Raw genomic sequence first — 12,952 nt, forward strand, 5'->3', positions numbered from 1 at the left:
GTTGTTTCGAGAGGTTGCGACTTTTGAACATCGCGTCGCGACCTCCGCTTTGCGCGCACCTGAATTCCAGCGGATGTAATTTATTTGCTTAGAACATCCTGGCAGTCCTTTTGAATGCTATGCCGACTGCAGGTGCGGGCTACAAAACAAAGCGGAGATAACTAAAAGGAAGGCTTAAAACGAGAACACGTTTCATCCATCATTTCACGTTGAGATAAACAGGCGAATTTAAAGAAAAAAAAAAAAAAATCACGAGCGAAAACTTAAGATAATTATCTGGTGGATTCATATTTTTAGAGGTATTAAAAAAAAAAAAAGCGCAAAAGATGAGGAACCAGAACGCAAACAACATTAAAAGAAGTAATTACATTGTCACAATGAACAACCATCAGTCACTCAGTTATATTTGTATCGTCTGAATCACAAAAAAAGGTACGTACAAAAAGCAAACACCGGGAAGGAAATGGGTTGCATTTCGGAAGTTGGATCGTCGAGTTATATGGGCGTGGAAATATCCAAAAATATCAGGAGAGTGCGCGTCCCATTCAGATATCACGTGTGGGAAAAAAGGATACTCGAAAATGTTAGCTTCTAGCGAATATTGGAACTATGGAATGCTAACGAATTGTTGTTAGTTCCCCTGAAAGGGGGAAGGGGGGGGGGGGGGGGGGACGATACTTTATAGGGTAGCTAAAGATTGATGGATTCTATCCTACACGACACTTCCGGGGTCGCATTGTGCGCGAACTAGCCAACCAAGCTTGTATGACGTCCACACCAGGACACACACACATAGGCTGGTTTGGTGAGCACACCGGGACTCTATAGACTGGTTTTGTGCGCACGCCGTTATACACTATATAGGCTGTTTTGGTGTTTCCACCAAAACACCGCGTAAGCTTGTCTGCAGATTTTCACACCTAAGCGAGTCAGACCGGTCGGGTGAATAGGAAGTTTTGTGTCGCAAGTTGTTGGCTCGGGCACGCTATACAAAGAAGCCCAAAAATTACCAACACCGCCGTCAACATCGTCACGTCGTCGTCACATGTACGCTTTCAAGTGGGTCCTGCCCGAACACACAGATTTCCGTGGCAGCCGAGCGAAGAGGAGCAATCTACCAATTTCGAGGAGACTCCCTCGCGTGAGCGTCTTTGCGCGCGTCGAGGCAGCGTCCGATCCCGTCGATTCGGATCACGTCGTCCACACTGGTCCGCCGAACGGAACCCTCGCGGGCCCAGTGCCGGAAACGATCGCAGACGGAAGGCGCCGCCGACCGTACTCTAGACAAAAGGGACTTGTCGACGATGCCACGCGCCGCCGCTTCTCGGATTGCAGGTCTGCGGGAGTGGATAAACGCCGCCCAGCAGTCTGGTCCAAAGACGGGATTGCCGGTGGGGCGACGGTAGCAATTACGCGTCGGGCGTCGCTCCAATTGGCTACGAAAAGGCGACGGAAAAGGCTCTCTTCTTGTTTTCTTGCCGCGACCCGCGAAGGTGTCGATTCAAGTGCCGTGTATTTGAGACGAGCACGATCGGTCCGCTATGTGCTGCGTTCCACGGACAGCTGTCTTTTTTTATAAATATATATATAAATATATATATATATATTTACGAATTGCTGCTGTTTGAGATTAAAGGGATCTCCGGCGGACGTGTCTCGTTTATTTGGCGCTGCTCTGCGTGCTCGACCTATATATTCGCGGCCCGTTGTTTAATTCGTTTCTTTCTCTCTTTTTCTTTTTTTTTTTCGTTATCGCGAGCATTGGAGGCCGCCGGTTGTTTGAGCGGTGCCGCCACGGCCGTGTGGCAGCGTCGGTGTGTGCGGCGGCGTAAATATAGACGGACGCGCGCTGTAACGTGATGCTGATACGCGAACTCGGAGAGAATAGGAGGGAATGAGTTATTTCTCGTTCTTTGATGGCACCGGTACGTCACTCTTTGGGCACGCGCCGTAAGTGTCCCGTGTTTTTTTATCTTTTCCCTTCGCGTCGGTGACGCTGTCTCTCGCATCGTCGAAGTCCGGTTGGAATATGTGCAATTTCCTGTCTCTGGCGCATTTGTCGTCTCCGTTTTGACGGGTTTGTTCGATTTCCGATTGGCAGTTTTCGGCTGTTTCTCGCGATCCCTGGACTATTCCACTTCTAACCTCCTGGTAGGGGTCATATCCACGTTGTTTGTGAATGTGGCACAGTGGGGTCGTGGGCCGTGATTTCACACGCAGCGTGGGAGTGCTTTCAATAATATTAAAAAGCTAAAAAAAAAATACAGGAAGGTTTTTTTTTTAATGCCATTGAAATTACAAATTAACTAACTCAATCCAAGGTTTTAATGGAAATGCTGCGTTTGGATTCCCTATACAAGGTGTGCTTGCAGCGGTTCGACGACTTTTATTTGAAACTACGCGTCATTAACTCGCAAGAATGAAGAAATGGCATTACTTCGGCGTTACGGCAAGTGTCCACCCGCTAGATCACTGTGGCAATTTCGGATCACTTCCGAGTTGGATCACCCCCCCCCCCCCCCCCCCCCCCCCACACACACACACACACACACACTTTCATCGTGTACGAGCTTGGTATATGTACACGCACGCGGTCGTGTAATCACTATTCTGCCGGGCACGTTGAAGACTTCAAGTTAGTGGGAGTGCTTTACGTGCTAAATTCCCACCCGCATCGGTGATTATTAGCCTCATTTTGAAGACGCACACGTCCCACTCTCGAAACCTCTATATCCCTGTCACTTTCATATTTTTTTCTGTTCGCCCACGCCGTGAGCAATATGGATCTTGCCGCTTCGCCCGTACACACGAAACCAGTGAATCAACAAAGTCACGCACGCGCTCGCAGTGGTTTGTCTGTGACGGGACAACCTCCCAGTAGTGACGGTACAATTTGCTCCGGCGCGACCGTGGCAGCGCCGCCGGCACCGTGACAAATTTCGAGTGAGAACCTTTTCTTTTTTTCCTCTCGATGCGATCTATCTCGGCGCCGCGATTGGAGTCGGGCATCCGCGCCCGATGCACTACACCATCGGCTTGGGCAGCCGGTGAATGGCGCGGTTTTCGGTGCCGCCGTCGTGGGAACGGGTGCTCTAACGGCTCCTTGATGGAGCTCTACTGGACGCCGCTGTCCGAGGCAGAAAACCCTCGGCGGCCTCGAATGTCGATTGACCCCCGGCGGGCATCGTGCGGCGATCGGGAGCGCCGCGGCGAGGCGCTTTGCCGAAGGGAAGTTGCGGAGGCGGCCCCGAAATAGACGGCGACGCGGAGAGGCGGCCAGTGCGCCGCCGGCCGTCGACGGGCTCGCGTCGGAGGAAACGCCGTCGGCTCGTGGATTAGCGGCAACGCCGCACGGTCTGCGTCGCCGTCGCCGGAATGAGGCTGTACTACTGCGAGTCAGGGGTCGTCCAGTTCGCAGGTGAGCCCGTGGACGGGACGCCGAGCCGCGAATTAATTCATCTAGAAGCCCCTTGTTTTTTTGTTTTTTTTTTTATTGACGGACATTGGCGCAAATGGGAAAGGGTTAAGGAACCGAAGCTGCGAAGAACGCTTGTTTACACTCAGGGATGGGCAGTATTTCAAATACAAGTATTTGAAATACGTATTTCAAATACTTTGTGTAGTTTGCATTTGTATTTAATTACGAATTGGGTAATGTGTTTGACGTGTGTACTTAAATACTAAAACGTGGGTATTTCAAATACAATTTTGTGGGCCAAAATACATCCCTCAAATTTATTTTCACCGTCCAGAGCGGGAAGAAAACTACGTTCGAAGGAAACTACGTTCTGCGCCGAATGCAGTGTCTCTCAATCAAGCACAAGCGTCTTTTGACTGTGATTACGGCACTAGTCCAGGGCAAGAGTAGTGACGAAATCGACGTTCGCAGGCAGACTGGCCAAATAAGTGCCTGTGACAACTTGTGATGCTTTCCAGCCTGATTTCCCTCCATATTTTTGCGTGGAACATTCTAAATGCGCGGGTCGTCCAGATTTTCGTAACTGGTGCGAGTTGCAACAATAAAAAATGCTCTAGCTAGTGCTGCGCGTCTTGGTCGTCTCGGTTCTTTGTTGGTCTATACAAAATGTAATCGACAAAAAAAGCTGCGTGAAGCTCTGTACTTTTTTCACCTATTACGTCCAAACTGATTACATTTTTTTTTTTTTTTTTTGTGATTATATTTCTATTACGTTACCAGAGCCTCTCACACTAACTCCCGAGTATGCGATGCAAAATTAAAATGAAATACCCAGAAACCCGTTGCAGGTGCCCTGAAGTCGCTGACGCAAATTTTGAGGAATGTATTTGGAAAAGTATTTGGAGGAGACCAAATACATTTGGTTGTATTTGTATCTTGTACTTAAATGTTTTTTTTTTGAAATTTAATTAGATTTGTAATTAAATACATTTTTGACGAAGTATTTTGTATTTGTATTTCGATACATATTTGCATGTATTTTGCCCATCCCTGTTTTCACACAAACGTGTTAATGAGTGTGTAGTGTCACACACAAGTGTTACTGCTATGAGCGGTGTTACGAGTGCGTTATTGACGCACTGAGAAACTGCATATGGGCAGATTTTGTTTTCTTTTTTTTTCCTGGGCCTCCTTCCATCATGAACTTTATGGGAAATTATTATTATTATTGCACACTGAGCTTCGACAGAGATAAAATATGCTTATTATAGTAAATACGATGTTGACTCGTTACAAACCAAAGGGCCATGGAGTTGGTATACGAGAGAAAATAGATTATACAATGGCTATGGAACGCTATATGCAGGCTTGATGCAGTTTTAGACGTGCGGTTAATTCAGTCAGATGAGGCCGTGCCAACGGGAAGGGTACATTTTCGTAGTGTGAAATTCTCTAGGGAGTAATTGTTGTTGTGGCGAAGTTTGATGCCCCACCCGCTCTTCGAGAGTCGTCGAGGGCTCGGCACTTGGAACGGGCGATTCGTGCAGATTACGGTCGAGCGCTGGCTCTTTCTAGAGTTCCTTGGCATTCAGGGAGTGTCTTGCCCCTCGGGGGTCTACGCGCGCGCACCTTCTTGGGATGCACTCGGCGTTGCCTGCCGCCCGCCCGACTCACTCGAAGAAAGCTGAGATGGAGAAATAAAAAGAGGGTAGTCACCCGGAGTGCCCTGCTTCTCGCCTCGCGCTGATATAACCCGTTTTCCGCGAAGTCGGTCGATTTCGGGGGTGAACGATGGGCTCGTGTGATGGGGTATGGGGGGGAGGGGTGGGGGGTGCGCGCGCCGTCGGGTGTGGGGCTTTACGTGGTGGTCGGTTTCTCCTGCAGCTTTTCCTTCTGGTTAGCTCTCGCTAAGTTTTCTATGTGATGATGCCTTATTTTGTTTTTTTAAGAACTTCTTTTTTATTGCGAATTAGGGGTTCCTTGTAAATGCGCCGTTAGCTTCACACGGATAGAGCCGTGTCTCGTTAATTGTGGGCGCCTTCGTTCCCCCCCTCCACCGAAAAAGAATCGTCCATAATCTAAATCGTTTGTAGCAAGAAAAAAAAAATGAAGGTGGCGATGCAGGTGAGTTGGTTTATGACTAAATTTTGATAGTGGTTACTGTCAGGCACGCCCCCCCTCCCCCCCCCCCCCCCCCCCCCGAAATCTTCCATTTTGTTGGGACGTCCCCTCCCCCTCATACAGCATTTTGTCGTGCCCCCCCCCCCCCCTCCCCCCTAAACAAAATCCTGGCTACGTGCCTGGTTATTGTGGCTGGTTTCTATCTGTTTCTTCAATAAACTTTAGTTTTCAGTCCGCGCTCGTCCCGTCCACTTCTACTCGCCTCTCTGTCGCGCTGTTTTCTCGATTTAGTAAAAAAAAAAAAAGTTTGTAGGTACTATTTACGGGTCCATGTTTTATACGACGACGGCAACCAAACCATTGGTTGCTTGAGACGAGACCAACCTAAATAAGCTACGCTTCACGCTTGCAGCCACCGGATGGATGGATGCTAACGGGCAATAGCTCGCGCCACCTAGCCTAGAAATTAAGAACCAAAAGTACGATTTCTTTACTTACCCTCTGCAGTTTCGTAACAATCACCAGGCGGTGTGGGATATCACCAGGATGACCTTTGGGGGACCGCGAACAAAAAAAAAAAGACTAAAAATATCGATCCCCGCCTCTTTCCCCCGGCGAGAGAGTCGCACCGTGGTGCTTAAACTCATTGTTCCCTGTTATCTGGAGCATTATCTGAAATGTCCGGAAACGCTTTTGCTTGCCCTAGAATTTCTAAAACCGTCCGCGACGCCTGAGCTCCCTGACACCGTTATCTAAAGCCGAGTGGAATTTTCGATTCGTAAACGATCTACGCTTCGCCAAAATGGCGGCGCCGCCGAGAAAATCGTGGGGCTCTGGGACAACTTTTCTGTCGGAGAAAGTTGGACCCGGGTGTGCGTTTTCTTCTTCCCTGGAGTCGAGCAGGAAGGCGCGCGCGATCTCCTTTCTCGTGTGGTCCCCCGGTCGAGACGGGCGCGACCTTGCCACACTGCTGGGCGCGCGCTCGCAATGCGAGATGATGATGCGGACTTGGTTCTTACGTGTGTTTTTCTGTTGTTTTTTTCTCTCTCTCCCTGTCGGCGGCTTTTATCCTTTTATCCCGTTGTGGCATCGCACCTCGTACCCTCTCCTAGACATCCTCGGGCCGTCACGGTTGTGCTCCTTTCCTCGCTTCACGATGCACAGGTGACAGGACCGCCGTCCGAGACGTTTGAGGAATGTGCCCGATCTCCGACTGGGAAGCCCGCCAAGCGAGTCGCCCTCCCCTTTGTCGTGTCCAATTTCGGTTCACACCCGAATGCGAGCGCGCACCAACGATCTAGAAATATACTGCGTTCTACTTCTCGATCAATACTCACGCCTCTGAGTTGTACACAAAACCTGCAAGCGCTTGTCCGCTTCCCACTCTTCGTGGCTGTCTCTGTTTGCGCCTACGAGTTTACGGACGGAAGAAAAAGTCAAACATGGACATGTAACCACGGCCATTGACACCGTGTGAGCTTACATGTGTGTGTCCTGTCGTTTCGTAACTCTCTTTATGTATATATTTTCTTTTTTGTACTGTTTGATCCTCTTTGCAAGCTTTGTTTAACTTAGCCGTCTCTTTGCACGAAACGAGGACTGAAACTTTTCAATTGTTCAGTTCAGATCTGGGAAGATCAGCTGGAGTTGAGACCACTGTGTTTCACTCGTTCAACGCAGATTTGAGTGTCGAGCTGACGGGGAGAACACTGTTCTACTCGTATACCTATTTCCGACGGTTTGCCGTCATAAGTCTGTCGGCCGCATCCTGTGGACGCGCGATTACACAGGGGAGAACGACCCGAAAGTTTACAGGGGGTTGTCTTCGTTTTGTTTGTGTCGGCCGACACCTGGGTTTCCGTCGTCTGAGCCGAGTCTTTAGTGGCGGCTCGAAATTCACTGGCCCAGCACGATTCCGCTTTGAGCCTGTCCCTCGACGGCTGTCAGTCAGGCGCCAGAGAACACGCCGCTGGAAACTGAAATCGCCGGCCGTGACAAGAAAATTAACGAAAGAAGGAAACGACGTAAAAGGAGGGGGAAGAAAAACATTTAGGAAACACATTGCCGCAAACAGAAAGGTATAGTTGTTGTGAGCGTTGGTGAAAGGCGTTTCTCTGGTCTGTCCTGCCTCGGCCGCGGAGGCGTAAAACTGTTTACGTATTGTTGTTGTTTTTTTTTTTTTTTCCCCTCCGTAGGGAATGCTGTGTAACAGCAAAGTGGCTGGACTCTGTCTCTCGTGGGCCTTGGGAATGTGGAGGAAGGTGGATGGCATATACAGAGTGGAGGCGTCGATGATGCCAGTGTCGAACTTTGTTTCGGGTGCCGCTCTTTGTACGCCGGTTTCATTCTCCTTCAACAAGCACGCGAGCGTTTATTGGATGGTCTATGTTGGCAAGGGTTTTGAGTGTAGTAGCGGGCATATTACTAGATTTTTCTGTTTTTTTTTTTTTTTTTTGACTAGTGCGTAAAACTACAAAAACTGCCAGCACTTTTTTTGTGTGTGTTAGGAAATCACTTGCGCGTGCGTCGTTGACTTGGCGTGTCGTCACAAACGTGGGGCTCTTGATTTTCGGGTGGGAACCTGTTGGGTATTTCCGCTTGCTGCGGCTTATATAACGCTTCGAATTGTTTTTTTTTTTTTTTTTTTTTTTTTTTTTTTTACTGTTGTAAAGGTGAAAATGTGTGCTCCTGGTAGGTTTTCAACCGCTTTGATTTTTGCGAAAACTTTTTTCTTCTTGAATTGGTTAGAAACTGTGGCGTCGAGTGGTTCTTCAGTTCGTAAAGATTCTGACACCTAAAAGAAAAAAAAAATGTAATGTCTTTTTTTTTTTTTTTCTTGCTTGCTTGCCCTTGTTGGAAATTGCAGCGCCGTGTGTTACGTGGAGAGAAAGACCCACGAGTCGCGGCGCACTGTCAGTGCTGAGTGGAACCGCTGGTTGTACGACTTCTGGAGCTGTCCGAGCCGTTGTGCACATGCCCGACTTGAGGCGCTCGTCGGTGGGTGCCCGGATGTGTCCGAATTGAGCGCAGGTTGCGTCCACCGTGGTCGTCCCATTGAGAGGCTTCTCCGCATAGCCGGCTACGAAGTGGGAGTATTAGGCATCTGGGTTACTGGGAGAGGCCACCCCCAATGCGCCGCCAGCTGAACACGATCTCACAATCTCCCCGCCCGGCACCTAAGGGAGGGAGGGGGGCAGCCATCGAGACCGATCACCCTACGGCACGCAATCTCTCGCGCCGTGGCGGGTGGGCGCACCGGCGCGATCATCGGCGGTTGCGCGTGCACGTGGGAAGTCTGAGATGGAGGGTCCCGTTTCTTCTTCCGGGCACTTGTCGGCCCACGGTGGCCCGTACATGCATTGCCCGGAGCGTCGGCGCTTTCCTCCGCTCCGAAGAACTCCTTTGCGCAACGGCCGATCCCTCGCGCTGGCGGCGGCGTTGCGCCACCATAGAACTCGCAGTTGCACCTGTCCACGCCGGCTGTTGCCGGAATGGTCCCACAAGGAACACGGGGGTTAGCAGACGGCCGTTGACGTCTGCTAACCCCCGTGGTTTCGAGCGTGCTGACTTCTTTCGCGTTTTAGTATTCGAGTCGGGATGGTGTCGCAGTTCTGTCTGCTGCTACACTCGGCGTCAACTGTTTTTGTGCTACGTTGTTGTCGAGGCTAGCTTCCACGAGAACACGTGAAGGGCGGAGGCTCATCGCGGAGAAGGCTCCGTGTGACCCAGCTGTCGGTTGCGCGTCCAAATGTCCCCAGGTTGCCGAAATGGATCGTCAGTCCTCCACTGAGGCGTGCCAGGTACTTTTCGTCGGTGAGGCGCGTGAAGCCCCCAAGTTTGACTATGACGAGAGCACTAGACTCATTCTTGTGTCTCAAGAGAAGGGTCTGGGTAGACCTGCAAACCGCCGTTTGCAAAATGTTGCGGCGCCGCCGTTGGTCTCGCAGTGGAACGATTGAATCGGTGCACCTGCGCGTTTTTCGCCAACGGCGCTGCCATAACTCGAGTTTGGAAAAGAGACTGAACCGGCGGTTGACCTTGGCCTTCGACGAATTGTTGGATGTAGCGGTAGAGGGAGCTTCTCTCGCCACCGTAGTACGGGCGCATTCTTTGGGAGTGAACCAAACGGGTTTTCATTAGTCCTTTTTTCTGCGTTTGATATCTACTTTTTTTGTCACGTGTCCCACGGCAATTTGGAAAGGGCGGGGGGGAGGCAATATCTCGACCACTTACGAACTGCGCAAGAAGAGACGTCGGTTTAAATAAACGCGAGACAATCCCCAAACGTAAATAATGTGTAAACAAATAAAATTGCTCTTATCATTTACGTAGGCGGACTGAAGGGCTACAAAAGTTTGATTTGAGATTGTCGTAACGTTTTCGTGTCCCATCATTCGGTTGCAATGACCGTCCGGGTTGTCTCGATATAGCGGCTTCCCTTTAAAGTGCTCCATCTTCCCTTTAACGTTGATTGGCAGACAGCGGCGCGTGTGGACAATGCTGTGCTCAATCACTGCGGACTAATCACGTGGTGCGCCACACGCCACCGCGTGTAAATGGATGAATGTTTGTGCCCGACCTTCGGGTGTGACGTGTTGACGCTTCTGGGGGAACGAACCTAGTAGACGACGAGGCCTGCTTCGGGACGTCATTGTTAGTGGACCCCGGGACCTGCCAACAGCGGCAAACACGCTGAAACCCGCTATAGCGTCGCGCAAGGTAGGCGGCGCTGCGTGGGTCCACTACCGATGACGTGTGGTATGGAAAGGCCGTGGACTTGTCTTGCGTAGGTGCTATTGACCAAGCCCCTTAGCTTCGTGTTTGGAGGGTTATCTTTTGATTTTGCCCCGACAGTCGCCCGGGCCGGTCTTGTTTTATTGCCTTTATTTACTTCTTTCTTAATAATGGCAGCCCTAATGCGACGCGGCGTTGTTAGGGGCTCGGGTTGACGGCTGTTTCGGCGGCTTATTGACGCGGCGGTCCGTCCCAGATTTGATAGGCGCTGCTCCGCCACACTTGACACAGATCGTGGCGCGCGCGGCTTCGCGAGTCGTCGTCGGGTGGGCGTTCCGCGGAGGAAAGTCTTGACCACGCCGGCCGTTGTTTGCACGCCCTCGGAGGGAATCTTCTCCGCCCTGATGGTCGGCCTCACCGCGCACCTGGGCCCTCGACGGTCGTATAAAAGCGATGCCGAGAAACGACTGGCCCGCTTCTCGAATTGGACGCCTCGATTGTATATACCGTTCCTGAATTCCTGCATTTTCGTGTCTCCTTCGTTTTCTTACTTTTTTCTTCTTTTTTTTCGATTCCAGATTTATGTGAATCCTATCTGAGCTTGACATTGTGTCAGTGGTCTCGTCGGGTACGGCGGAAGCTTGTTACGCGCTTTTTCCAAAGGTCGAATGTCTGCTTCACAGCTTGAATCTCAATTGTGTGTTCCTCGCCGTTTTTGTTTTTTTCGTTATTTGGCAAGTTATTTTGACCTACAACCACTTGCTCTGACTGATAAAAAAAGAAAAAATGATTTATGAGGTTCTGAGTGGTAGTAAGTGTATACCGTCTCAGGATCGTGTCTCTCGATTTTTTCTGGGAGACATGGCCGGTTGTGGGACTTTCTTTCACCGAAATTCCTTGTTCGAGTTCTTTTTGCCAGCTTTTGTTACTTCAGTATTTTCTTTCAACCTCTTATTACTCGCGCGAACGTTCGCTTGCTTTGTCCTTGTGTTTATAGTTGGCAAAAAAAAAAAGCTCTTTTTTCTTATTGCGTGTTTGTCGTAACAATCAGTTGAATTCCTCGAGTGCCTTTGAGTGGCATCGCCTGGACAGATGTAGAAGTGCGCCTGAGTCTCAAGTTTTGATCGGCAGCTCCTCTTGGATCAGCTGCTTTCTGGCGATCCTGTCATGGACGGCGGCGTCTCCTCCCTGAGAATGATCGCTTCGAGAGCTGCAGCTGTGCGTGCGGGAGGGCCCCCCCGGGAGCGCGTGCGGCTTCTCGATCCGGGCTGAAGGGTTTACGGCGGAACGACGCCGCATGCAGCTGTTGAGCGCCGTGGGCCTTTCTCTCGCATTGCGACGCTTGGCCGACACACTGCTGGACACCTCTTTTCTCGTTGCTCTCTCTCTCTCTTTCTGTCTTTCTTTATTTATTTCTTTATTTCTTAGTGAAACACGCGCGCATACCAACACCTCCTGATCGCAAGTCCGTAGTGTCGAGTTTTTTTTCAACGTCATTTACTACATGCCAGCATGGGCACATATTGTTCACGAATGTTATGTCGGAGGTTCGTGTTCAAATCTGTGAATACAGGAGTTTCAGTCGCACGCTGACGGAGCACTTGGGTTTAATCCGTTCTCCGTGCGACGTAAAAAAAAATGCAGCATTGTGGCCTCGTTGTTTAGGCGGTGTTGGCTGTTCTCTTCCTCCTTCAGATTCCGAGATTGGCTGTGTATACTTGTCGGGCTACTGGAGTTTGAGTCAATGTTCTTCGAAAATCGCAAAGGCTGGGGCGCGCGAGCATTTTGAGACGCGGTTTGAGTCCCGTTCAGCTCGTGCGCCGGCTTTGGCAGTGCTTTCATTTCACCCAGTCTCAGCTTAGAGGCTATTTCTAGCAAGTTGGCCCTGGTATCTGATTTATTTGGGCATACGTCCGAGTTAATGTAGAAACCGGATTTTTCTCTTAGGCGGGCAAATCCCAAACCCCACTATGTGCAGCTCAAAAACGAAGAAAAAAAAAACTGAATGGTTTAATCCGGCCGTAACATTTTAGTATCTCCAATTAGAATTGACGTAAACTCTTGTTTAATTGTGTGTTTGGTCGTCCGAGGAATATCTGGGCTAACAAAGTAGGCAATCCGACGTCTCTCACGACCCATAAATGTTCGAAAGAGGGGAAGGGGTCACAGATGGCGTGCTCCCAAGTTGCAAATGCTCCGTCAGCCCTTAACTGCTCTTCTTTTGTTTCCCTCTCCTCAGCTTACACGAGACGCGCGCGCGCCGACGACAGTTTGGTCGAGCACGCGTAATCGCGTGCACGTGCGCCGTTCCTCGTCGGCGAGCAAGGACCGCCTGGCGGATGGCACCGACCCTTCGCAGCACGAAGAGCGGCAAGCAGTTCGTGCGCAGATGGTTCCTGTCTCGTCCGGGAGCCAGCTGGTTCTAATTGATCTCGTCGAAGCTGTTCTCATTCCCCTCTGTGACAGACCGTAGTAATGAGAAATTTCCCCCAGTAAAAGGACGGGGTCGGACTTGCACGTCTGGGGGAAGAGTGCGTTCTTGACGCGGAGAAATCGGTCGTTAGGGGCATTATTGTTGTTATTACATTTATCATTATTAATCGCATTATTAATCGAGGTGCACTGATGGTCCGAACGGCTTCGATGGGACCTCTGCAGTGTAACGAACTTGCGTGCTAG

At 50.3% G+C, this 12,952-nt stretch overlaps 1 protein-coding gene across 25 annotated transcripts in view; it reads left to right on the forward strand.

Moving 5' to 3' along the window:
* The window catches only part of LOC8041424 (ensconsin), an 84,803-nt gene that overhangs the window by 17,727 nt on the left and 54,124 nt on the right, over positions 1-12,952 (forward strand). For 3 of the 25 annotated variants that reach the window (XM_042291713.1, XM_042291731.1, XM_042291725.1), the window contains exon 1: positions 3,284-3,418. The exons of 19 other annotated variants lie outside the window; for them this stretch is intronic. In XM_042291713.1, the coding sequence (XP_042147647.1) occupies positions 3,376-3,418 (43 nt within the window). In that variant the 5' untranslated portion in view covers positions 3,284-3,375. Of the gene's footprint in view, positions 1-3,254; positions 3,419-12,952 lie in introns of those variants that run through there. 3 more of the 25 variants (XM_042291729.1, XM_042291720.1, XM_042291716.1) reach the window with 2 other exon arrangements.

Source organism: Ixodes scapularis, unplaced genomic scaffold (genome assembly GCF_016920785.2).
Source record: "Ixodes scapularis isolate PalLabHiFi unplaced genomic scaffold, ASM1692078v2 PGA_scaffold2__306_contigs__length_199485367, whole genome shotgun sequence".
Taxonomy (NCBI): domain Eukaryota; kingdom Metazoa; phylum Arthropoda; class Arachnida; order Ixodida; family Ixodidae; genus Ixodes; species Ixodes scapularis.